At 42.9% G+C, this 26,923-nt stretch overlaps 1 protein-coding gene and 1 long non-coding RNA gene across 5 annotated transcripts; one reads left to right on the plus strand and one right to left on the minus strand.

Annotated features, from left to right (window-relative positions):
* Positions 1–520: 520 nt before the first annotated feature.
* LOC117015902 (uncharacterized) lies at positions 521–14,886 on the minus strand. 3 transcript variants are annotated; one of them, XR_004421813.1, is made up of 6 exons: positions 14,765–14,886; positions 6,509–6,710; positions 6,178–6,389; positions 4,772–4,968; positions 4,524–4,658; positions 521–2,753 (listed from the first exon to the last, which is right to left on the minus strand). It is a non-coding gene; the product is annotated as an uncharacterized LOC117015902 (long non-coding RNA). The 3 variants fall into 3 exon arrangements; XR_004421815.1 differs by lacking the exon at positions 6,178–6,389; XR_004421814.1 differs by lacking the exon at positions 4,524–4,658.
* A 105-nt stretch (positions 14,887–14,991) lies between these two features.
* Positions 14,992–26,345, plus strand: OSER1 (oxidative stress responsive serine rich 1). Of its 2 annotated transcripts, XM_033094761.1 has the most exons (5): positions 14,992–15,143; positions 18,641–18,757; positions 21,664–21,777; positions 25,120–25,406; positions 25,581–25,949. In XM_033094761.1, the coding sequence occupies exons 2-5, from the start codon at positions 18,681–18,683 to the stop codon at positions 25,802–25,804; spliced, it is 702 nt and encodes a 233-aa protein (XP_032950652.1). In that variant the 5' UTR covers positions 14,992–15,143; positions 18,641–18,680; the 3' UTR covers positions 25,805–25,949. The 2 variants fall into 2 exon arrangements, with proteins under 2 accessions (XP_032950652.1, XP_032950651.1); XM_033094760.1 differs by having other exon boundaries at positions 14,993–15,143; positions 25,120–26,345.
* The last annotated feature ends 578 nt before the right edge of the window (positions 26,346–26,923 follow it).

Consider the following 26,923-nt stretch of genomic DNA (forward strand, 5'->3'; position numbering starts at 1 on the left):
TTTTCACTTAGCAGTACATCTTGAAAAGTTTCCTATCAGCACAGGTGTAACAGTCTACATTGTATGGATGCATCATAATAAATTTAACAATTCCTACTGATGGACAGATATGCTGTTTCTAAACAATGCTCTAGTGAATATCCTTATTCATATATATTTGTGAACATGTTGGAAAATAATCTGTATGATAAATTCCTAGACATGGAATTGCTGGATCAAAGAATATCTCATTGTCAAAGTTCCTTCTGAAGAAGCTGTCCCAATGTATATGCCTCACTAACAATCTATAAAAGTGCTCAATTCCCTACACCCTTGCCAACATAATATTTTTATTTATTTTTAAAACATTTTATTTTTTTATTAAATTTATTGGGGGTGACAATGGTTAGTAAAATTGTTTCAAGTGTACATTTCTATTACATCATCTATACATCATATTGTGTGTTCACCACCTAGAGTCAGTTCTCCTTCCACCACCATATATTTGACCCCCTTTACCCTCTTCTACGATCCCCCGCTTCCCTTACCCTCTGGTAACCACTATACTGTTTTCTGTATCGATGAGATTTTGTTTGTCTTGATTCTTTGTTGTTTTCCATTTTATATCCCACATATGAGTGAAGTCATGTGGTTCTTGATGTTTTCTGCTTGACTTATTTTGCCTAGTAGGATAATCTCAAGATCCATCCATGTAGTCGCAAATGGCAATATTTCATCATTTCTTATGGTCGAGTAGTATTCCATTGTGTATATGTACCACATCTTCTTTATCCAGTCATCTATTGAAGGACACTTTGGTTGTTTCCATGTCTTGGCCACCGTAAAGAATGCACCAACAAGACGTTTGTTGTGAAATTGCTCATTTTAAAATCTGCTGGAAAAAAAATAGAACACTGGTGCAGGTGTAACAAAACATATCTGTGGGTTTGTTGGTTGGATCTGAGCGCTCATATTGTCAGTTTGCAGCCTCTGCTGTAATAATTTAATTTTTGCCACCATCATGGAAGCAGTATGTTAGTTAACATAGCACTAGCTACTGTACCAGATAAACTGCCCAATCGCAGCAGCTTTACACAGAAGCTTATTTTTCAGTCACATAAAGTCCAATTAGCAGTCGGAGGAGCAGAGAGTTCTGTCAACTTTCCCATGTGTCTTCCCAGATCACCCACACATTGATATCCAATGGGCAGAGAGTGAAGAGAGAGCTGAGGACACTGAGAACTCCTAATTCTGCCCACGGTCCACTGGCCACAACGCAGTCCTGTAGTCGCCCCACCTAATGGCAAAGTGGAGCTGGGCAATGGAGTCCCTGGCCTGTGGCAGCCACTTTCCAACAACGCTGTCCTGCGGACTCCTGGGCACATAGGTTTCTGGGGGATGGTTGCCCATCTCTGCCTCCCGCAGTCATCATCTCCGTTTTACAGATGAAGAAACAAATCTCAGAGGCTCAGTAAGCTGAGAGGACTCACACAGCCAGGAGCACTGTCTTTCCAACTCCAATCCCGGGGCCTTTCCTCAACCTCAGTGTTTCCCAATCTTGCCATCTCATAAGAATCATCTGTGGTACTTGTTACACATACACGGTCCTGGACCTCGCCCCAGACCTTGAATCTGAAGCTCAGGGCGGAGCAGAGCATAGTAACCTGTATATCCATCAAGAATTCCAGATGATTCTTACCTCAGGCTCTACACAAGGGGCTGTACCTTAGAATCATCCGGGGGAGCTTTGTGAAATGCTAATCTCCTGGCCCCAATCCCCAGAAATGGATTCAATTGGTCTGCAGGGAGGCACCCTGACACAACATTTTATAAAACTCCCAGGTGACTGGTGTGCAGCCAGGGCTGGGAACCACTGCCTCTGCTCCCACGTCAAACTGGACTATCCATCAGCCGTCGTGGGAGCTTTCCAAACCAAAGCAGAGAGGGAGAGGAGGAGAGGGAGAGAAGGATAGAGGGAAGGAGGGAGGGAGGGAGGGAGGGAGGGAGGGATAGACCAATGAGCAAGTCTCCAGAAGACTCCGAATCCGCAGGTTTGGGTGAGGCAAACTGCCCATATTTGTAAAGCACCCCAAGGGACTGTGCTACCACTGTCCTAGGGCTTTGCTATTCCGAATGTGGTCTGAAGTATCAGCACATAACTGGGAACTGATAAGAAATGCAGACTCTCAGGCCCTGCCCTAGACGTGCTGAATCTGAATCCACAGTTTCACAGGACCCCTCACCCCCCGGAGATTAGCACACACCCACACTCCTTAGTGTGAGAGGTGCTGATCTAAGGCACACAGGCTCTTTCTGAGAGGGCCGCAGACCAGGTCCTCCAATCAGGGCTGACTCATCTTCTCTCACATCCCCACCGACCTATTGAAGCTGCAAAACCTTTCCAAGTGTCACCAGCATAGTCTGTCCTCAAGGGTCTGGGTCTCACTGCCCCCACATGTGGCCATCTGTTCACGGATACTTCACTGGAAGGTCTGGGCATGTGCACGGATCGATGAATCAATAGGGGGCTTCCTGCCACGGAAGGACATCATGGACGCTGGGTATTGACTAGAGGACAAGACCATGGCATTGGATGCTTCACCTGAAGAGCTAAAGCTCTTCAGACCTGCAGGGTGGGGAAGAAGACAGACCTGTTTGGTGAGGTTCTGAGACCAATCAGAGGAAGTCATGGTGGGGAGGTTGCAGTTTAATATAAGGAAAAGCTTCAAACAAGCAGGAAGAAGCCACGATGAGAGTAGTAAGCTTCCTGTTCCCTGAAAAAAAAACAAGCAGAAGTTGAATGGCCTTCATTCAGGAGAGCTGGAAGCAACCTCTGGATTGGATGTAAGCTGGAAAGAGGCTTCAATTCAAGGTTGAAACATGCAAGCCCCTCAAAGGCAGGGAGGCTGGGTCAAGGCATGAGAACAAAAGGAGAGAGATAATTCCAGGTTCCACTGTGTCAATCAGTCACGAAGGCAGTTTGGTTAAACACAAACTATGGTTCGTGCATGAAATAATTTCCGTGGTGGTTTCCACTGGTGTGAAAGCTCGGTGAGGTCAGTGGCTGGGCTACCTGTGGAGTCCATGACACCTGGCAGACGTCTGGCATATTATAGCACCTGCCCAGTAAATACTTGTTGACTTAAATGTAAATGGCTGAAAATGAGCGTTACTCCCTTGTCTCTCACTGGTAACTTCTGTGCACTGTAGGATGATTTGGCCTCCTTTTGTGCCTGTCCTTTAAAGTATTTCTGGCAGGTGTTCAAATTGTCCATGTTTTTCTTCTTTTCTCAATCAGTTCTAATTCTTTTTCATTAAGCTTATATCTACACAGTATTCTTTGTAATGGCTAAACAACTGAGAAATCCTAAACGGCCCATGAAAGGGGGTTTATTCAACAATTCAGGGGCGCTCTCCCCCCAAAGCCCACCCACCAATCCAAGTTAAGAACCTCTTATCTGGACAGATCCCCACAAGATGCCAACAGCATGGTCTCTGAGTGGGTAGAATTATGGGTGTTCTCTACCATGTTCCCCCGAAAATAAGACCTAGCCAGACAATCAGCTCTAATGCGTCTTTTGGAGCAAAAATTAATATAAGACCCGGTCTTATTTTAAGAACTGGTATAATATGTATAATATAACGTAATATATGTAAAATATTAAATATTTAAAATATTTAAATATAGTAAATAATGTAATATATATAATATAATGTAAGTAAAGTATTATAGTAAAATAAGACTGGGTCTTATATTAATTTTTGCTCCAAAAGACACATTAGAGCTGATGGTCTGGCTACGTCTTATTCTCGGGGAAACACGGTATGAACTACTGTTTCCTTGGCTCTACCTTCTGACTTTTTTCCCTCTGTTCTGAGCATCTATTATTTTCAAGTAAGAAAAACTAACCAACTGGAAGTGGATTGTTTCTAAATTCTATTTTAAACCTCTAATTCACTTTAGCCAGCTTTATCTAATTGGCAATGTTTTGAGAAAATTGCAAACTGGAAAACAGCGTGAATGCTTCCAATAACCATTTAGCAAGGAAGCTAAGGCCCAAAGAAGTAAAGGGATTTATCTGTTTCAGGGTGTACGGCGAGGCAGGAGTGGAGCTCAGGCTCTGACTTTCAGACGGCTGTTCTTTCCCTACTATCACCCTTATCCTCCTCTCCCTTCCCCACTCCCCACTGTGAACCCCGTACTGCTTTCTCAGAGTCAGCCATGCAGGGGTGTCTCGGGCGGGCATTCATGGCCTCAGAGATGGTAGCTCCATCCCATTGACACGCTTTGTATGGATTCCAGAATGTGGAGAGAGCCATCAGACCAGGCAGACTCCACATATGCCTTTGCTTGCTGCTGGAAAACCACAGCCGGCTGCAGATCAAATGCACAGAGCTGCTGGCAGAAGTCCTGTTCCTGGCACCAAGGCCAGAGCTGTCTGCCCACTTTCCACGTCCGCTATTGGGTGATCTGCAAAGGCTGTAGGCAAGTCTATGCCACTTCTGCCACATGGGACATTTTCTTGGGAGTATCCGAGTATTACCGACAAGTCCTCCCTCCGTGGACACTTCCTCCAGGCTGGCTCCGGCTTGCTCTGAGCCAAATGAAAGGAGCAGGACTTCTCCAGCACTCCCTACCATGCTGGGCAGGGCTCCACTCCTTTCCTTTTCGACAGGACCTAGTAGAGGAAATGTGAACATGTTCACGCTGCACCAGAGCCTATGCCAGCAGCTCCAGGCTCCATAGAAACCCCAAGGGCTTGGCTCAGCTGTGACAGTCTGGGACACTCACAAGGTGAATGGATCTCAGGTTTCATCGCTGAGAAATGAGCAGTTTCCTGGTGTCTGGCAGATGAGTCCATGGTGGGTGTCCTGGGTCAGCACAGGATACATTTGGTTTGGAGTCCTGGTCTGCGGTAAGGAGTACCTCTGGGCTAAGACGATTCTCTGAGGTGGCTCCTGGGTCTGGGTGTCCACTGAGAGACGGTGCTTTGAAAGAGCAAGAGAGAAATTCTTAAGGCAGAGGGGGAGACTTGAACCTGAAGTGCTGACGGCTTCTCAAGGCCCGTATTAAGGATTTCTTTCTACACATGACCAGAGAAAAACAAGGAGGCACCTATATGATTAAATTTTAAGGACCGACTGCACAGTAATAAACCAAAGAGGTATAGATTTTTAAAAATCTTTAATGGCTTTAAAAAAATACAAAAGTAATACATATTCATTATAACAAATTTAAATAATATATAAAATAAGAAGTAAAAATAACTCCGTTCTCCTGAAGAGGTACAAAGTAAAGTATAATGTTTTCAAACTAGCAGATTGGCAAGATGAAAAAGACGGCAATCCCCAGCACTGACCAGGGTGTAGTGCAGGGCGTGTCAGCCTCCCCACGACTGACACAATTCTGTGTTGTGGGGACGTGTCCTGTGGATTGAGGGTGGTTGGCAGCATTCCCGGCCTCTACCCACTAGATGCCAGTAGCATCTTCTTCACTACCTCTTAGGCTGCGACACCCGAAAATGTCTCCAGGCATTGTCAAATACCCTTCGGGGGCGAGTGGGGGCCACTGTAAGGCAAACGGGCACCTCAAACCCATTGGGTGGAGTGGAATCTGGCAGTTTGATGTATCTATCAAATATCAAAATTTGTGTCATTCGCAATTTCACTTGAAAATACAAGAGTACAAACCTGCTTGACGAACATGCTCCCACAGCACCATTGGTAGTATTTTTAAAAATTGGTAATGATCCAAATGACATTGGTAGGAAATTAGTTTTATTTATATATATGTATATGCCTCGACACAGAAAAGAACTAAATAGCTCTGATGTAGAGGTCTTCAAGATAAAATTGTTAAGGGTGAAAAAGCAAGGTGCAGGACAGTGTAGAGGACATGTCTGTAAAGTGTAAAGAACACAATTGTATGTGCACGTACATATATATGGAAAAAAACATACACACGTAAGTTTGTACGAAAGAATATTTTGAAAACCTGGCGGGAGGTGTGCTCAACTACAAACAGTGGTCACCTCTCTGCACAGCAGGATGCAGGGGGAGTACATGGAACTTTCCATTTCTACCTTAGTATTTCAGCGTCACTTGAATCATTTTACAACAAGGACATTGTAAAATAATCAAGATAAGTAGAAAAGGAGGAAAAGGAGAAGAAGAAAGGTACCCTCACTGGAGTCCTACCTGCCCTTTCCTGGAGGGGTTCCTTGGGCTTAAAGGGTTCCTGGTGCCCCGCACTTTAAACTTCCCAAGGCAGCATCCTATGTACCACCTCACCAAGCAGTTCTTCTAAGTTGGCAGAGGGGTAATTTCCATCTTGCAAATAGCGAAACTGAGGCTCAGAGTGCAATGACTTGCCCGAGGGCCCACCAGCAGGAAGTGGTGGACAGCATGGCCTGGAGAGAGCAGAGGGAGCCCAGGTCCCTGGCGTCCCAGAGACCTCCACCACGTGTCCCCGTTACAGAGTGGGTCCAGCCACAGCCCTAACGTGCGTGCCCCGCCCAAGCGCTCCTACCTGTGCCTCCTACTCCTTCAACTCCTCTTTGGCTCTTATTCCCTCAGCCACAGCCAGTATTCATCTCCCCAGAGTAATTCTCCCCTTTCTGGCTCTCCTTTGCTGAAGGCATCGTGATTTGGGAAGAGTGGGGATTTGAGATCCAGCTGCTGTTGCTTTGCAGACGTAATTCAACAAGAGGCATCACCTCTCTGGGCCTCAGCTGTAAAATGGAGAGAAACACACCAAACTCCCAGCGTTGTTTCAAGGATCAAAGCAATCACGTGTAATGCGAATGCATTTTATACAATATGGAGGACTTAAAAAACATTAGTTAATTTTAACAAAATAAAATTCTAGCTCTTTCTGGGGGGTTAGAATAACACTGGTAGGGTAACTGCAAATGGGAGTACATTGAACGGAAATTGGAATTTGAAATATGGCACAATGACTGGCAATATACGCTGAGAAGGCCACACACACAGTGCAGACAGATAATGGGTCAGTCCATCTGAGCGTGTACTTTACCTGAGCCAGGTTCCTTTAGAACCTGTTACTGGGCTTTGGGACCTGTGCTGTCACTGGGGAGAGATGCCACAATGCTAAACATCTTTGGGCAGGGGGACCAGGGACACAAGGAAACCCAGTCTATTACCAGCACCATGGGTTATATTTCCACCGACAGGAAAATGGGCCAGGGCCAGGCAGGAAGCAAGTTAATGTGCCCATCCAGGGTTTATGGGACTACTCAGTTAATCTATTTACATTAGAAAAAGTAACAAACGCAGAAGCACCTTGGGTATCTCCTACCAATCCAGTGAAATGTGGGGAAAGCCACCTTGTACAGGAACGGCAGCAACAACGGGCAGACTTCAAGCTCACCTCCCTGCTGGAGAGGGAACGGTGAAGTGGACCCGGAGTGTGTGAATGGTCGGCAACCCTTCCTTTAGGCAATTTATTGGTGCCTTACCGGAGACCTTAAATAGTTCATACCTTCTCTCCTAGGAGCTGCAGGTATAAATGCTACTCTTTTTTTTTTTTTTTTTTTGACTCTATACCTATTTTTTTTTTTAATTTATTTTTAATTTATTGGGGTGACAATTGTTAGTAGAATTACATAGATTTCAGGTGTGCAATTCTGTATCACATCATCCATAAGTCACACTGTGTGTTCACCACCCAGAGTCAGCTCCCCTTCCATCACCATACATTTGATCCCCCTCACCCTCATCCCCCACCCCCCAACCCCCTTACGCTCTGGTAACCACCAAATTACGTTCCCCAGATTAATTTTCAAACCCCGTGGCCATCCTGTTAAATGCTATTCTAAGAAAACAATCAGACTCATGATCAGATGTATACAAATACACACACACACACATTTTCATACGTATATACACACACAAACAAGGATTTTCAGCTCAGAGTTCTTTATTATAGCAAACACCCCCCCCCACAACTGTCCATATTTTGAGAAATGGTTAACTACAGAAGAAATTATGAATATATTTAAATTATTGACTACTATACAATTATTAAAATCATGTTTTTGAGGAATATTTTGTGACATGGAAAATACTTATATAATAATAGTTCATGAAAAAATATATAAAACTGTATACACAGTTTATCAGCAATTAAAACATATACATTTGAAATAATAATAGTGACAGCAGCAGCAACATTTACAGGACGCTCACTATGAGCCAGGCGGTGGGTGTACTATCACATTAGTCACTCAATTCTCTCCAAGCCCTCTGAGATGGGTACAATCATCCCCATTTCTCAGAGGAGTAAACGGAGGCACAGGGGCTTGGGCACAGTGCCCAAGGCCACACGGAGGGGCGGGTGTGGTGAGGCAGGACGTCTAACAGAGCCAGTCTGGCTCTCAGGAACTCTGCCACACTACGGCAAAATGCTGGGGCTGAACGACATAGAATTTTCTTCTTTATATTTTCCAAATTTTCTACAGAGGTCATTTTTGTTAAAATCAGTTTTTATTACAAAAATAATATATTAACACATTAAACATACTCCCAAAGCATGGGAAGGGTATTAATAACCTAGGAGCCAGACATATGGGGGGTGTGAATCAAATTCGATTTGATTTCATTATACTGAAAGGGACCCGGAAAGGCCAGAAGACTAGGCTTAGAAGTTGCACTGTTTTTGCACCTCTGAGTCGCAGCGGGTAAAATCTGACCCTGCCACGGGGGCCAACCAGAGATTCTCTCCTAGGAACTTGAATCTCATGCAGAGGAACATGTAAGGTCAGAAATGTGTGGAACTGGCTCACTCCGACAACAATGCCCCACGGACGCTGCCCGGGACTTCCCGGCACCTGGGCAAGTCTCTGGTTCCGTCGGATAAGGCCTGCTTGTTTCGCGTTCCCTTTTGTCGAGGAAGCTTTCTGATACCCTGCCAGTAAATTCCTTTTCCACTCAAGCGAATCAGAGTAGATTTCTGTTCTCTGACACAGGATCCCCCCGGAAGTGAATGTGAGATGAGGAGAGTGGTGAAGCAGGCCCCTGAGGACCACCAGATGGGCAGGCGAGGGGCCGGAGGATGAGACTGAACAGGAGAGGCTGGGGGGACGTTGTGGGGTAGGGGCCACAGAAGCTGGAAGGAGAACGAGGCCACATCCAGTGTCAGACTGTGCTCAGAACTCAAGCAATGTAAGAACCAACAAAGGGGCCACTGCACTCAGCAACAAGGAAGTCACTCACGACCTTGGCAAAAAGTGCGTCAATGAGAATGGAAGTCTGGTTGTAAAAGACTGAAGGGTGAGAATTGAAGAAGTAGAGATACTGACTATGGTTCTAAAAGGGAGAAAAGGACACTTAGGGGGAATCCGGGTAGGAGGGGGCTTTGTGGGTTTTGGTTTTGCACGGGTTTTTTTCCCATTTTGTTTTTTAAAGAAGAGCGAAAACATGGTGCGTGTTTGCATGTATGGAAAAGATGGTGTGAGTATCCTGAGACGGAGTGAAAGATGGCAACCAAAGTGACGCTAGAGTAGGGATTGGTCTTAGAGGGAAGACGCTCTACGGAGGAGAGAAGGGGGAAAGATGGCTGTAGAAACAGGCAAAGATGAAAGGATGCAGAACAAGATCTCATGTCCAATGGCTTCTGAAGACACAGGTGTACTTTTCGGATGCACCTTTTCGTCTTCCCTCAGCCAGAATGAGATGCTCATGAATTAGATGTAACTGGCAACATTTGAGGGAGTAGATTGGTTTAGAGCACATGGAAGAATCCTTGGGGTAACGTTAGGGTGAGCCAGGAAACCGTGATACAACAGTCCAAATGCAGAATAAGTTGAAGACTCTTCTCTAGATACAGCTTAATTAAAAAAAAAAATAAGCCATTGTGAAATTGGCAGGTATAAGAAGTACGGACGGCTAAAAGCTTAGCTCGACAGCTTTAGAGCACGGGCTCTTTACATTTTTGATTGCTGTTGCTTTGTATATGTAATTCACTGTCAGGATTCGCAAATCAGAACATAGGTCCACATTAGGAAGCCTGGCTGCCCCTGCCCCTACCCCACCCCCACCATTCTTTGAAACACTTCTTTTAGTGTCCTGTGCATCTTTTCAGTGTTTCTTTATGCAGAATACAAGCAATACAAACATCTATTCTTAGTGTGCATCTTGCCTCTTTCACTTACTATATCTAGAGATCCTTTCTCAAGCCACAAAGAGCTTCCTCTTTCTCCAGCTACATACTATTTCAGAGTGCGGCTGCACCAGTTTCTGTGCCGTCCTCTACAGATGGACACCTGGGTTGGTTCCAATCTTTAGCTATTATAACCAGTGCTGCAGTAGATAACCTTTCACGTAAGTCATTCCATATATGTGAAATGTCACCGACAGGGTGGATGCCTACACTTGTCATTTCTCAGTGCCACAAGCAATGTCTGAAAGTACCTGCTGCCCACTGCCTCACCCACTGTTCCTGCCCCATCCTGTGTGCTGTCAAACTTTTGAATTTGGTTAAAACTGGTATCTCAGTGCACTTTTGGCAAGCATTTATCTTTTGCTTGAGCATCTTTTCATATGTTTAAGGGTCATTTGTATTTCTTTCTATGTGAACCATATGTTCATGTCCTTTTGTCCACTTTCTCTATTCTGCTGCTGCAAACGTTCTTAACCTGGGGTTTGTGGCTTTCTCAGAGGATCTCGTGATTCAGGTAAGGTTAATAATTATAGGGAAAAAGAGAACCGCTCACCCTAATCTAACACGTATCTTTGTTGTAAGTTTTTAACTTTTAATTGGAGTTTAATATACACAAAGAAAAATGTCCATATACTACGTGTACAGCTTGTGAACTGAATACACTTCTAAAAGCAACATCTTAACCAACATCAAGAAACAGAATGTCACCAGCATCCCAGAAGCCCTACTCAATACTCTCTTTCCAGTCCTCACCATTTACAGAATCTTTTCTCCTGCAAATTACTGCTTGATTCTAGTTTTCGGCCTTAACACCTTCCTGATGTTATCATACAATTTAAATTACAAAGTTCAAATGAACGAAGACGAATCGAATTGAATTGGAGAGAGAAGGCAAGCGATGCAGTAACACAGGGTCTTCAACAGTTTTGAAAACCCACTACTGTCAAGGGCTTTACCACAATGAAGGAAAGAGACTCTGCGATGCTAGGGCTCCCTCTGCAGGTGACCAGTGGCTCCGAGGAAAAGCCTGCCATTCCCTCCTGGAGCTCTGAGGATTAACTTGAGTCCTGCCTGGGACTCCAGTTGCTTCAGACTTACCCCCAACCAGCACAGAGGAATAGGGCCAGGTTATTTATCAAAGCATCGCAAAGTCCTCATTCATTCCCCACTCCGTTACCCAACATTTCAGGAAAACAACTATCAAATAAAGACCAGAATAGCTATGAAGAGAATGCCAAGAGAGTGCAGGTAATCTCTTCCGCAGCTTTCCTTTCTTTATCCCCAAGAGACTGCTGTGAAGGGCTCTGTGGCTAAAATCAACTGTCAAAGGAGTCAACAGCCCCCAGTTTTGGTTCTAAAAAGCCAGTGGGCAACTGTAATTACTTGCTGAGTGAGCTAGATAATTGACTTACTGACGGACTCACTCATTCAGTACACACGGTGGCACACCCTGTGCCAGGTACCAGGGACACAAGAGGCTGCCCCTGTCATGATGCAGTAAGTGTGAAGTGCTGTGGGATCACGCAGTGTAGGGCCAGTTCACTTACACAGGGGCACAGGGACTGAGGGAGGGAAAGTCAGAGGGAAAATGTAATAGACGTTTCCTGCAGAAGCTTAGGGTCTAGCTGGAGACACAAGAAATGTATGGGTCAATGTTAAAAAATAACTTCAGGAGGCACCTGAAGAAGTCCCAAGTGATGTGTTTCTGGAGTCCTGGAGATGGTGGGCCCGGGGATGACAAAGCTGGCCAGTGGCAGACAGAGGAGCGAGAGGCTCTTCAGTTGTGGTGATGGGTAAGAAACAGATGTCCAGGGAGGCCAACAGGCCACCAATTGGAATCTCATGGTAGGAGAGAGTGGGAAGGGTTACCACCACCCAGGGTACGTCCTTACAGTTGTGGGTCCAAGAACTCTACTGCGTCAGTCAATGTTGATTGATGACCTATAAACCAGACACCAGTTTATTAATTTGCAGAAGGGAATACATCCTTCCCCTAACTGGAATGCTGTGCTTGCCTTCTAGGGTTCCCTTTGTTTCTCTCCTCTTGTTATTTCCCTCCCTCTCTTTGGGGGCTCTTGCCTTCTGCTGCAGCTTCCACGGCCATCCGCATGCTGGCTCCACAATCTCTATTTCCAATCCGAATCTCTCACCTGAGCTGCAAACTCATGTATCTTCTGTCTCATAGATATCTCCACATGGCTATTGCACCGCTCTCAAGTTCAGTGTCCGAACTGACCTCATCACTTACACACCTCATTCTAAGGAGGCAGTGGGAGCTCAGACTACTGAGACTACCTCGGTTCCAATCCTAGCTCCATCACTTACTGGCTGTGTGACCTCAGGCAAGTTATATTACTTCTCTTTGCTTCAGTTTCCTCATCTGGAAAATGAAGATGATAATGGTAATCTCAGGATTGTTGAGTGGATTAAAGTGAGATTTCTGACACACAGTAAAAGCTATAAAAGTACTAGATTTACTACTATCTTCCATTTAAATGTCACTGTTCTTGTGTTCCCTGTCAACTGGATTCCATAGAGTTACATTAGAAATAGGCAACAATACCCACTCAGTTGCTCAGACTAGAAAGCGAATTGTCATTGTCCACTTTCTCTTCCTGCTCACATCCAATCTCTCATCAAAGCCTGATCTGTACAACTTTCAGTCTCTTAACTTGCTCTCCATTCCTACAGCCACCTGCTCATTGATAGCTCAGTGCCATCCAGGCTAAAATCAAAGTAGTCTTCCTACAATAAAATGGTCATTTCTCTTCTCTTCCACAGCTCCCATAGTTCTTAGAATAAACCCCTTGACATGGTCTATAAGACCTTTCATGACCAGATTCCTGCTTTCATCTGTACTTCAAGCTGCTTATGTCCAAAACTAAATTTGCTCCCCATTCCCCATACCTGTTGGCTTCCTGGATTCTCCTCCTTAGTGAATGGTGCCACCTACTGGCCTCCCAAGAGGGTCTGACCTTCCAAATACTCCCTGAGTAATGAACCACATTCTCAGAAAGCATCTCTGTGATGGAGACATGCTGACATAAAGCTCTTTAAAACATTTTGGTTTTCAGTATTTAATGCCATAATGGATGGAAAAAAGGTAAAATGAAGAATTCATCAAAATTGTGTTTAGTGCTTACTAACCTCCAGGAACTGTGTTAAGCTCTGGGAATTCATTACTGATTTAGGATGTGTGTTTTATCTGAAGAAATATTTGAAATAAAAGCTTAAAACACATACTTGATCTTGACGCAAATCCCTGGGCAATTTCAGAGGGAAAAAATGCATCATATTTTCCTTTTTTATTCTTTTCCAAGAGAGCTGTTGAGAGACGGGCAGCAGTGGATGGACAGGCTTTAGAGAAGTTAAATCCTGATTCAGTCATTTCCTAGCACCGTGTGACACAGGACAAGGAGAGCTAGAAGTTATCTAATCTCTCAGAGGCCTAATCATCCTCATCTGTAGTATGTGTAAAATCACAGGACATTAAATGAAAGAACATGTACATGGCCTCTGCACGACAGAGGGCAACCACTGTCAGTAGCATCATTAGGTGTGATGTTGGAACTTTACAATCAAGTTGTTCTTTTACCCCGTCACTTATTGAGCCTCTGGTATGAACGAGGGGAATTTAAAGTTTCACCCAGGGCTCATTACATGCCTTATGTTTAACCACGGTATACATGACCTGTAGATTCCATTCCCAGACTTGGGTCAGGCATTCCAAGGTCCGGCTGCAGTTAAGTTGGATATACTAAACGCTTTTCAGCAGCCTATCTAGTTAGGTGACTATACCTAAATACTGGGGAGGGCAGGTGGGAGGGTCCAGTTTGGGTTCAGGTAACGACTGTCACCCTAGGTTGGGCCAGAACCACTTCTCCTGAGGAAAGCCATCTTTTCCCACAAACTCAGATGTGCAGACTTGGAGCTGGGGCACGGTGAGTGAGGAGAGGCACAGCTAGATCCGCAAAACCAGTCCTGATGGAAGGGGTAGCAGTGGTTACACTGTCATCGGAGTAACCATCAGAATCATAAAAATGGAAAAACCCCTACAAATCCCCTACTTAGGTGAATTTAGGTGAACTGCCTAATCCATTTTGCAAAACTTAGTGCGTTACGTGCATTTCTCCGTCGAGAGGGTCTATATTTCTCATTAAATTCTCAAAGGAGTCATGCCTGAAAAAACCGCGATTCGCCGTTAGGATTCCTCAGTTAACAGATGGAGAAACTGAGGCCGAGGGACGTAACAGCAGTTGCCTCAGGTCAAACAACAGAGGCACTAAAGTGAAGGCTTTTCCTTTCCAATTCCGATCTCACATTCGTGACCCTAGCCCTGTCTGATACCGCCTCGCTTCTCCGTAGGCCCTGAAAGAAGGCGACAGCGGATGTCACCCGTCCTGGAGACGTCGCAAGCGGTGCAGATTTTAACGTCGAGGAGACTCGGGCGAAGCGCTCAGAGGTTGCCGCGAAGATTCCCCCACCCTGGCCTCACCCGGCAGAACTGGGTTGGCTTGGTGACTCCAGGTAGAGCACCAAGCACAGGGGGACCCCAGGAACTGGAGGCGGCTCCGCCACTGCGAGGAACGACGCCTACTCACTCACCTGACAGAGAGGAAAAAGGGCACGCCCCAAAGGCCGGTCACGAACGAACCCACGGCGGATCAGAAGGGAGCGAAGAGAATAACAGGAAATGACGTTAGGCGCACGTGCTTCCGAGAGGGGCGGGTACGGGGCGTTTGAGAGGCGCGGCCATCCTCTGCGCCTGCGCAGTCGCCGCCTGCCGCGCTGCCGAGTCACTAGGGTGGGAGGAGCATGAGCAGGGGGCGGGGCGCGTGACCTAGGGGCGCAGGCGCAGTGCGACTTCGGGGGCGCGGGCTGCCCCCTCCGCGGGTTTGGATCCGGGTCCGTCGGGCGCTGCGTTCGAGGAGAGGCGATCGGAACCGTAGAGACTGGGTCTCCGGAGCGCCCCAGCTGCGAGGAGGTGAGAGTCCTGTCGCCGCGGGGAAGGGTTTCGGCACCGCGTCTCGGCCTCCTGGCCCGACCTGGCTGCGGGTGGCTTCCGCTGGGCCTGCCCGCCTCTGGTCTCGTCGTACCCCGGCGCTGACTGCCTGGGCCGGGCCTGGGCCTCTCCGCGCCCCCTCAGCTGCTGCGGCCTGGCCCTGCCCCAGCTCCGCTCTCTCGCCCCTTCCCGCTTTCCTGTCCTTTCGTGGCCCCCGCCCAGTCCTACTCCTCCGCCCTCTCCCGCCCGACCGTAGCTTCCCCTTTTCGCTCTCCTCTGCTGCCCTTTGCCCCTTCCCGCCCTTTCCCGCTCGTTTCTGAGCCCCAGTCTCGTTGACTGCCTCTTTGGCTCCGCTCCCGCCTCCTTCTGCATCCCTGGCGCCTTGGCCTGACTCAAACCTCTCATTCTGGCCCGGGAGTATCCTGCAGGGACAACTTCTCACTGGAGACCCCGGGCGGCCAGGTTTAGGGTCCTGGACAGCTTTCCATTGTCCGAGCCCCTCAGGTTCTGATCTTTTCTCCTGATCCTGTTTAAGGAACGATCCAGGTTCTGGGTGAAAAGAATAACATCGTGCTTTGGCTCTAGCACCGGGAGTGTAGAGGTTGAGTGGGTGTTGTAGACATGTGAGTATGTTTAGTCCCGGGAACTGATTCTTTCAATCTAGTCTTGTTGGCGACTTTGAGAATTGCTGGACTGGGTTTTCTTTCCCGGTGGGCTGGAAAAGTTTCTAAATCTTTAACATTGTGATGAAACGCTTACGTGCGGATCCTTTACTGATAATTCTCAGGTCTTTCCAGGATCCTGGAAATTTGGACCTAACTTGAGGTTCAAAGAGGTCTTGCTTAAAAACTGCAAGATATAACATTGTGACACACATGCTATATACCTTGAAAGTCAGAGAAAACCAGAAATTCGCCCTTTTGATGGAGGAATTTAGAAGAAATTTGTCAGTTTTGAAAGGTTGGGGGAAATCCTAGGCAAAGTTAAATGCCTGGTGTGATTTGACTTAATACAAAGTAACTTCTGATAGGCCTTTAAAAGGTTGATCTTTTGGGGGATTGTTCAATTTCAAGAAGTCAGTGAGGTGAAAAGGGCAAGAAAATCCTCCACAAATTTAATATGAATGAAGAGGAGCAAACCTCTTCCTGGAGTTAGTCCTACAGCTCCTGATTTGAGAAAATGGGAAGCTAGGAAGACAGAGAAGCACAGTAAACTTTTTGTAATTACAGGCATGCTCTGATTTATCTCTTAAGGTCATACCTAAGACTCAACTTTGCTCTGGGTTAATATAACTGAGGAAAAAGATGAGTAATCAAAATACTGCGTCTCTGAAAATAGTTGAGATGGGATTTCATTCCTAAAGTTTTAGTCCGTAACTAGTTTTTATTTTGGTCGGTTTTGGTTTTTAACTTTTAGTGTGTTGACAAGAATGTTAACTAAGTTTGTATTAACATGTAGAGGTCACCTGCAGTACCATTAAGTCAGCACCATGTAATTAAAAGTTAGCTATCTGGGTACGGAGCTTCTTAGCACCGTGTTAGGGCAGGAATGAGATTCTAGTCCTTACAGGAATGGGGTTCACAGTCCTGGTATGTGTCAGGTTCACCCTTATATCCCTAGCACCCAGTTTAGTGCTAGAGCCCATGGTAGGAATTCTATAAATATTTGTGGAAGTAATAATTTAACTATAAGGACCAGTAGTCTGAGCTTTTGGTCATAAAGTAATTGAAAACTGTACGTCAAACTTTATTTTCGTTCTGCCAACAGGATGAATTTGTTTACATCTTACAATAACACCCTTTTAGATGCTGTGGAACTTTAAAAATATTAGAATGTGATCTTTACGTAAATATACGGGACATTACTTGTGTATGTGGGGAAGGATCCTCCTCCAAATCCAGAAGAATTAGAAACCAGTGATGCATGGAATTGATAATGTTTACTCAAGTTCATATACAGGTTAAATAAACCAGCAAAATACATGTGGGGAGTGTATTCAAATTTTTGTCTTAAGAAGTTGAAGTGAAAGCTAGCTGAATTCTTTTGACAGTTTTCAGTGTTTCAATCGAGAGAGAACTGCCTTAAAAGAATACCTTCCTCTACACATAAATTACACATACACACACACACACACACAAAACTGAATAGTCTTAATTCCTTGTTTCTTTATTCTGCCACTGGTACTATTATGGTTATATTATAGCCAACATATTATGACATCCTGACCTTTGGAATATTAGAGGTCTCATAATGACATCAAACCCACTCCTGAGGATGAGCAGGTAGGATCCAGGGGGCCATAGAGAGAGGCACTGCTCCCTCTGAGAGTGCCTAAGGGGGGTGGAGAATGGGGTGGGGGTAGCAGGTTAGAAATAAAGAAGAGGTAAAGGGAATTCTTTGCTTCAAAAATCCCCTATCTTCTATTTTTTTGTTTTACTTTCCTTTCTTTCTGATTCTCATATCATAGATACCAGTTTATTTTTTGTTCAGGATTTGGTATTAACTAATACTTTACAATAATTGGGAAACTAGTTTCAAAGAATTTATTAACAGGCTTCTCAGTTGTATCTCTTCTTGCTTTGATTGGTTCCTCTGCTCCTTTTCTTTGTTTAAATATAATTAGGGTGGAAGAAATGGAAAACTTGGATTTATCAAGCTAGTTGAGTGAAGATGATTTAAAGTTGAAGATCATTTAAAGGCTCATCTATAGAACAATAATCTCTATTTTTTCTTTACTTCTTACCTCTTTCTTTTGGCTAAGTTTGTTCTTTTCATTTTTTTGAGTTGCAAGTATAGTTCATTTATTTTCTTTCTTTCTTGTGTAATAATTAAAATACTCAAAGCTACAAAAAATGAAGGTATCAACCTTACTGGTAGAGTATAGAATAATCAGTAACCATTGAAATATGTTTGTAATCCTGCTTTAACAATGGTAACAGCTTGATATCTGGGTATGAAAATTGATACGCATATTGATGTTTGGGTTAGGATTGCTTTAGAGAAATGCTATGGTGTAGCATGAAGCTACACTTACCTGGACTTTTTAGGGTTAAACTAGATAAATATTCAGTAGCATTTTAAAGAATCAGAGTGCTTTTGGTTGAGCTTTTCCCTTTTAATTTCTGATGCAAAAGTCATTTTATCTTGTAGGTTTCTAGACCTCTACAACTGCGGAGATTTTTTTTCTTCCTGTTAAAAAGTATACTTAAACACAGACTTTAGGTGATCTAGTTTCCAAGACTGTGTAATAGGATATTGACATCAAGTATTTGGGCAGTTTAAATTCTATCATAATAACTATAAGAAATAAAACTTACAGTTTCCTAATTATCTACACTGCAACTTCCTTTTAGAAATAGAAATTTGTCCCCAGCCCCAACAAATAGCAATAGTATCCGGAATAAAGAGTTTGACAAAAGGTATTCTTTTGAACCCACCTGTTTTCATTTGGCTCATTTTATTTTGATTTTCTTTTTTAGTATTAACGGGACCATCCATAGTAGTGGGAAAACTTGCACAATGAAATCCGAAGCCAAGGATGGAGAGGAGGAGAGTCTACAAACTGCTTTCAAGAAATTAAGAGTGGATGCATCGGGGTAATTAAATATGAAATATGCTATTTGGGAATTGTTTACTAGCTTCAAATAGGCTTTATCTCTGAGGAGCTCTTTCTCTACTAAAATTTCTCATTATTTGTAGGAGATACAAATGCTGATAGTGTGACAGTCTACCAAATTCTGCACAGCATTGTATTACTTATGACAGAAACTCTTCTGTTAAATTTTGAAAAGTTGCAGCTTATTTGTACTGCAGGGTTGGGTGTTTTGGTTTTCCTTACTTTTGAGGAGGGTTATCCTGCTCTCTTTTTAATCTAACATCAAGCAGTGTCCCATCAAGGATTTCCTCATACTAGGGAGTCACAGCATTTTCCACTAAAAGCGAATTGGCTCAATAGAAATCTGTGTAGACAGTGTCGATTTCATGGGCTCTGTTGCTGAGGCTATCACTATGGAAACCTCTATTCATTAGGGTTCTGTCATAGAGATCAATAATCTTGGACCCTGTGGCCAAACTAATTAGAGCACCTATAGACCAGCTGCTGTCTGAATGTTAATAATTCACCCTTTGCAAAATGTTTTGTGTAGGACTCTGTTCATCTCCATTCTTTGCTCCAGGCCAGAAGAAATCTCCAATTTTTAATGACTATAAGAATATTTCTTTTCGTGAATGGAAACCAAACACTGGAAACTCAGAGTAAACACTCCACAACACGTAATAATAATAATAATTACTAAAATTTATTACTCACTATGTCCTAGACACTGGCTTAACTACTCTGTACAAATTATTTAATCCTCAATACCAATTTAGAAGATAAGATACTACTGTTATTCCAGTTTACAAATGAGCCACAGATGAATTGAGTCACTTGCTAAAGGCCACATTGGTAAAAAGTGGGATTTGAACCCAGATAGTTTGTCTCCAGGACCTGTGCTCTTAACCATTCCATTATATGGTACCTTGAAAACAACATGAAGAAATGCATGCAGTACCTGGCACGTAGTAAAAATTCAATAGATGTTATGGCTTTCTGCTTATTGCTAACACTATCTTGGCCTACCAAATGAGAAGATTTATACTAATACTGATTTATACTAAATGTATTGATTGCGCAATAGCTGTTACAGGTGCTCACATTTGCTTCCATGGTACTTAAAATAAATCTTTCTCTTCCGAATGGTTTTTCCAAAATGGTGGTCATCCTGCCATTACAATTGATCAGGGCTTTATAAGCCATTTTGGGAAATGTAAACAAAGCAGAGAAACAGTTCAGATTGTGGTCATAGTGTATTCCATCGTGATTTGTGGTATAGAAATAAATTTTTTTAAAGTAGGAAAATACTAGGAATGCATGTATACACACACACATGCACATAAATTTTTTAGTTTATAAATTTATATAAGTAACTTGATATACAGACTTTTTTACTGGTATTTTAAGAAGTTGGAACATAAATTAAGCCATTTCAGTACCTCTAAAAATTACTTGGAACATTTTTAAAAAGCTGTCAAAATATCTGTGCAATATATGGCCAAATATTATATACTTGTAGCATGTGATCTGCTTTGAGTAAAATTATAGAAAGAGAAGGAAGAGTGGAGAGTATTTGAGAAAACCGAACAAGAATAGAACGGGTGAGTCATAACCATGACTAAGCAAAATAAGACCTGTATAGCCTATCATACATTCTAGTTGTTTCATATTGTTGCCAACTTACAATTGGGACGTCTGAAGTACTGACTCGTAAACTAACCAAGCCATGCCAGGAATTTAGCATGATCTTGTTCAACAGGTTTGGATTTCTAATGGTATTTGTCTTACCAAGACAGATCTCTATATATTTATTTTAAAATAATGTAATCCTTTTTATCTGGCTATAAAATAACACATATTTATTAAAGAAGAATTCACAAAAATAGAAAAGGAAGTAAATATCACAGTTTACCATAAGTACTGTTAATATGTAGACCGTATATAACATGATACACTTTTTTTCCATAGCTGAGATCATAATGTATGTATAGGTGCTTATCCATGCTGTTTCCTCTTAATATTATAAGTATTCTCTCATGTTATTAAAAGTTCTTTGTACACTTAATTTTTAATAAGTTCCTAATATTCTATTGTATGGATGAGCCGTAATTTATATAATATAGTATTTTCTGTTATTGGACATTTAAATTATTGCCAGTTACTTTTTATTTTAAATTATTTTTCAGTGAACAGTTTTAAATTTTACTTTAGTAGATTGTCTCTTTCTAAAGTATCTTTATCAGTACCACAGCATGTGGTAGGAGCCCAGTGTGTGTGTGTGTGTGTGTATATGTGTGTATTGAAAGGAGCTGAAAGGATTTATACCAAAATGGTAATGTTGGTAATCTCTGGGTTGTGACATTATGGATGATTTTTTTTCTCTCTTTTTAAATTTTTTCATCTTTACAGGGAACCCATAATTTCAACCTGCTTAGACTTAACTCAGTAATATTTCAAGTTTAGTAGTTGTAAAAATTAGAATATTTTTCTGAAATGTTTTGTAATATTTGAAAATGTATTCATTTTCAAGTTAGATTGAGTCTCCTAAAGTTTTTGCTCCTAAACTTAGTTTCCGGCTCTGGTTTACCCACATAAAACAAGTAGTCAGCGTCATTAGCATTCTCTCTGGATAAGGCCTGATCTGCCCCAGATAAACAGCCGAAAAGTCTATTTATATCCTGCTGCTGGTTATACTTAAGAATCATTCTTTGGCTTGTGATTTTGCAACAGTGGGCTTTTAGGGATCCTCTAAATTTGCACTAAAGGAGGAAAATTTTCACTAAAAGCTGAGCAATTTTTGAGAAACTCAAACTAGAAAGAAAATAAGTTACATTTGGATTGGTGAGAGCAATAAGTTCTCTTTCTTGCACACTTTTCTATAGCAGTAAACTTTGTTCTTGTCTTCAGGTCCATAGCATCTCTGTCTGTCGGAGAAGTCCCAAGTGTCAGAGCGTCAGTCAGAACAGCAGCAGATGATGCCAAACCTAAAACCACATGTGCATCTAAAGACAGTTGGCACGGGTAAGAGCTACTCATTGCAGATGGTTTTTATCCCAATATCTTAAAATATTGTTGGATTTTCTTTCCCAAATATGCAGAAATGAATGTTATGATACGGAACCCAAGACCCAACGATTAGAGAAGACCATTCTTCCCACTTGTGAATTTGCTAAGACTTGCTGTGTGGCATGGTTCACAGTCAGTTTCTATACATGTTCTATGTGTGTTTGAGAAGAACGGGTCTTCTCTGATCATTTTTAGTTTCTATATATGTCCATGAAATTAAGCTTTTAAATGTGTTATTTGAATCTTTTTTCAAATAATTTTTGTCAGCTTGACCTATCAATAATTGAGAGAGGTATGTTGAAATTTCCCTCATGGGAATGCATTTGTCTATTTTCCCCTTAAGCTCTGTATTTTTTCTTTATGTATTTTAAGGCTTTATTTTTAGGTTCATACAGCCTAGGTTCATGCCAGTTGAGAATGTTTTCTTTATGGTGAATTGAGACTTTTATTATATAGTGACATTCTTAATCCCTTATAATGGCTTTTGTCTTAAAGTCTATCTGGAATTAATGTTGCTAGTCCAGTTGTTTTAGTATTTGCCTAGTGTATCTTTTTCTATTATTTTCAAGCATTCTGTGTTTTAAATATTTAGGTGTGTCTCAAATGCATATGGCTTGTTTTGTTTTATTGAGTCTGATCATCTTTTGTAACTGCTGAGTTAAATTCATTTACATATATTTTGTTAATTGATATATTTGGACTTGTTTCTGCCGTCTTACTTCATGCTATTTGTCATGCTTTTTTCTTTCTCTTACCTTCTCTCCTCCCACCCTTTAAAAAAAATTGTTTGAAATGGGTTTGTTTGTTTGTTTTTCCCTCTGCCATTTTTCCTCCTGCTAGTTTGGAGATTGTGTACGTTGTTTCTACTTTTTTAGTAGTTAGCCTTGAAATTTTACCATACATGCTGAACAAAGACAGACGTTAACATTTTAACTCGCCTCCTTAAAACCCTTTACCCTGATCTCATGACTTCCATGGTGTAGTTGCCCAGTATTTTAGTTCTGTCACTTTTTTAATCTCACAAGTTAGGTTTTATTTAGCCTACTGTATTATTATTTCAATAATATTTGTTTAGATTTGTCTCATTTACACTCTTTGCTCTCAGACCTTCCATCGGATCACTTTTTTCCTTTCTAAAGTACTTCCTTCAGAAGTTCCTTTAGTAAAGGCCTGTTACTAGCAAATAAGGCCTCCGTGTGATAGAACTCCACATAGAATAAATTAATGGTGCTCCTGGAGTTGTATAGCATCATGTTCTATTGGAAAGTATGCTTTGATGTGTCTGAAAATATCTTTATTTTATCCTTGTTCTCGAAAGATATACCTGATTTGGTATACATGAAATCATAGTTCTAGGTTGATAGTTTTTCCCCCCCTCAGCACTAGAAGGTATTGTTCATTGTCTTCATGTTGACATTGAAAAGCCTTCTTTCAGGCTAATTGTTATTCATTTAGAAATAATCTGTCTAATCTCAGGCTGCTCTTAAAATTTTCCTATTGTGTTTGGTAGTCTACAATTTTTGGGTTTTTTTTTTTTTTTTTTTAACTTTTATTTATTTAAGTGTGTTTTTCCAGGACCCATCAGCTCCAAGTCAAGTAGTTGTTTCAGTCTAGTTGTGGAGGGCGCAGCTCACAGTGGCCCATGTGGGGATCGAACCCGAAACCTTGTTGTTAAGAGCACCGCGTTCTGACCAGCTGAGCTAACCGGCTGCCCTGTAGTCTACAGTTTTGCTATAGTGTGTCTCCATGTGGATTTCTTTTTATTTCTCCTGCGTCAGTGTGCTTCCTATAGCTGTAGATTTTCTTCTTTTACTAGTTTAGAAAATTTCTCTGCCATTATCTCTTTAAAAACCACTATCTTCCATTCTCTGTAGCCTTTCTTTTAGCAACTCCAGACTTATGCTGTCTTACATATTTCTTTTTTTTTGACATCTGATTTTTTAATTAATTAATTTTTAAGGAGGGCGCAGCTCACAGTGGCTCATGCGGGGATGGAACCTGCAACCTTGGTGTTATGAGCACCACGCTCTAACCAGCTGAGCTTACCGGCTGCCCCTCCATATTTCTTAACTGTTACATTTTCCCAAATCTCCCAAGTCTCTGAGCTGCCTTCTAGGTTAGGGGCCAGCCAACTTTTTTCATAAAGGGCCGAACAGTAAATATTTTAGGCTTTGGAAGGCAAGCAGTAAGATCTGAGGATATTATGGAGGTACTTAGACAAGTGAGAAAATTCCTGCCCTGCCTGCCTAGTGTGCACTAGCCTGACTGGTGGACACACTTTGTGTTCGGTTGCTGAGTCGGTCTCAGGTTGAAATGACTAGCCTGGTGGGATGGGTGCATAGGGGGCAGTGCCGGGGGCAGTTTTGATTTCTGCCTAGTGGGACCCAGATTCCAGCACACCCTTCCCTCCTCCAGTGAGCCTGGCACAGGCTCAGAGTGAGATTCTACTTCTTAGGACCCAGTGATTGCCCAGTGATTGCCGACAGCAGGGCCCCAACATGTAAATAGTAGCCAGTGTGAGCCCCAATAGTAGCCGGTGGTGTGACACATCTGCTGGCCAGGAAGGCAGGTGTGGGGGTGGAGGGGTGAACAGGGCCCAGGGGGAACACCTCAGCTTGGGCTTGGTGGCTCACAGTGGTAGCCCAGGGCAGCCGTGTCTGTGGGCTGTACAGTTCTGTTTGGTTCTGTTTTTAAATTGGCTTAGTAGTTTTGAGTCTCCTTTTTTCTTTGCTTAGTTCTTTTATTTATTTAAATATGTTAGAAGTTATATAGTGTGTATGATGATTCCCAGTATCTGAAAGCTTCAGGGAGTCTAAGTCTGTGTGTGAGCTGTCACCAGTGATAGAAATGAATCCTAAATCTGCTGCTCTGTGTAGCAACCATGGCATTGTAGCCATTTGTAGCATTAGCCTCACAGTGGTACCAAGACATTTCGGTTTTACAGCCTCACTTTAAGTTGTCTGTGCAGGATGCTTTCCCAGACCCGCTGGGCAAAGGTTCCCGAGCAAGGGTTGGGGCAGGGCAGGCATTCTGCACCAAATGTTTGGCGCAAGAAATGCAGTGAAAAACTACCCTGTACCCTCCTATTTCTATAGCCTGCTAATACGGGGTTGTTGAAGTTTTTAAGACACAGAGACGTAGGCAGCTTGTAAATGGAGGCAGGCACATCTCTCTGGGGGACACTTGTAACTTTAGACTTACAAGCCTGAGAGGAGGCAAATTTCCAGCTATCCTAAAGAATCTGTTTAGGAGAGCTCTGTATCCCAACATCTTCTTGTACATTTGTTTTCCTCTTAGGTCTACAAGGAAGTCTTCACGAGGAGCAGTGAGAACCCAGCGTCGACGACGTTCTAAGTCTCCTGTCCTTCATCCTCCCAAGTTTATACATTGCAGTGCAGTAGCTTCTTCCAGCAGCCAGCTCAAGCACAAAAGCCAGACTGACGCCCCTGATGGCAGCAGTGGGCTGGGAATTTCAACCCCTAAAGAGTTCAATGCAGGAGAATGCTCTACTTCTCTCGATGCTAATCACACAGGGGCAGTTGTTGAGCCTTTGAGAACTTCGGTTCCAAGGCTCCCGGCAGAGGGTAAGGAGGAAGACTCCTCTGATGCTGCTCAAGTCTCCCAAGCACGTCTCAAGGCCAATGATCTCTCTGACTTTCAATCTGTTTCCAAACTAAACCAGGGCCAGCCATGTGCGTGCCTAGGCCAGGAGTGCCAGTGTAAGCGGTGGCACGACATGGAAGTCTATTCCTTTTCAGGCCTGCAGAATGTCCCTCCCTTGGCCCCAGAACGAAGATCCACGCTTGAGGACTACTCTCAGTCTCTTCACACCAGAACTCTGTCTGGCTCTCCCCGCTCCTGTTCTGAGCAAGCTCGAGTCTATGTGGATGATGTGACCATCGAGGACCTGTCAGGCTACATGGAATATTACTTGTATATTCCCAAGAAAATGTCCCACATGGCAGAAATGATGTACACCTGATAGCAAGAAGCTCACTAACCTGCTTTAAACCAATGAAGGGTTGTCAGAGAGGTTTAGTTAATGGCAGACCTGGCAGCCACTTTGTGTCAGAAGACATCTCCTTCTGCTCACTGTGCTTGCAATAAAAACTTTTCTTGGCATCTCAGTTAATCTTCATTCTTTAAACTTACTCTGAGTTCTTACATACCCACAAAGGCAAGCAGATCAGAGGAAAAGCTCTTTTAGAAATGCTCCTGGGGGATGAAGAAACCATAATTACTTGACTGGTAGCAGTGGGTATATGGTGAAAGCCTTGCAAAATAGTACATTTTTTCAGATCTGTTTGAGAATTGGTGACCAAGGAAAATGAAATGTGTTTTTGTAACCGGACTGAACATTTGTCATGCCGTAGTTGCCAGCCCAGAATTTTAGAAGTTATATGACTGATTTAAACCATCTCTGATTTAACGCAAAATTTATTGTGTCTTTAAAGTTTCTTACGTTATTGTTAAGCCAGAGATCTAAAGTTTAGATTCAACATGAATAAACTAGCTGGCCTGCCCGATACTGTTTGAGAGAATTATTCACCATCACTAAATAAACCTCTGCTGGTGCTGTTCACCTAGAGGCATATTGCCATGCCATTTCTCCAGAAGCAGCTTGGAGTGGGCTGCTTCAGTTGGAGGGAGGGGCTGTAATATTTGAAACCAGTGTGTGTCTTCTCCATCTATAGCATTCTAACATATGGCATGATTCAGTTGTGATGTGGATCTCATATCTCAGTTTCTAATGTTCTAGATTGGTGGATATTATCTCTTTGCACTGTCCTCATACCTCAGCAACCCCAAAAGAGAATTTTATATATGCTGTATCCTGTATTTCTGCTCAAGCATCTCAAAAAGCCCCCCAACGTTTGGTAAAAAATCTGTCCTCAGTTTCACCCGGAGGATGAATCCCTCTCTTTTTCAGGTGGCTCCAAAGTGAATTTTACATATGCCACATAACTTTTAATTCAGACCATCCTAAGCATACCCATCAAATTTAGTGAAAATTTATCCAGACTTCTTAACACAATATTAACAGAAAATATATTTTATTTAGGTGGCAAAATAAGTTTTACTCTACTAAAACATCTCACTA

The sequence above is a fragment of the Rhinolophus ferrumequinum genome, chromosome 23, assembly GCF_004115265.2.
Source record: "Rhinolophus ferrumequinum isolate MPI-CBG mRhiFer1 chromosome 23, mRhiFer1_v1.p, whole genome shotgun sequence".
NCBI classification, from domain to species: domain Eukaryota; kingdom Metazoa; phylum Chordata; class Mammalia; order Chiroptera; family Rhinolophidae; genus Rhinolophus; species Rhinolophus ferrumequinum.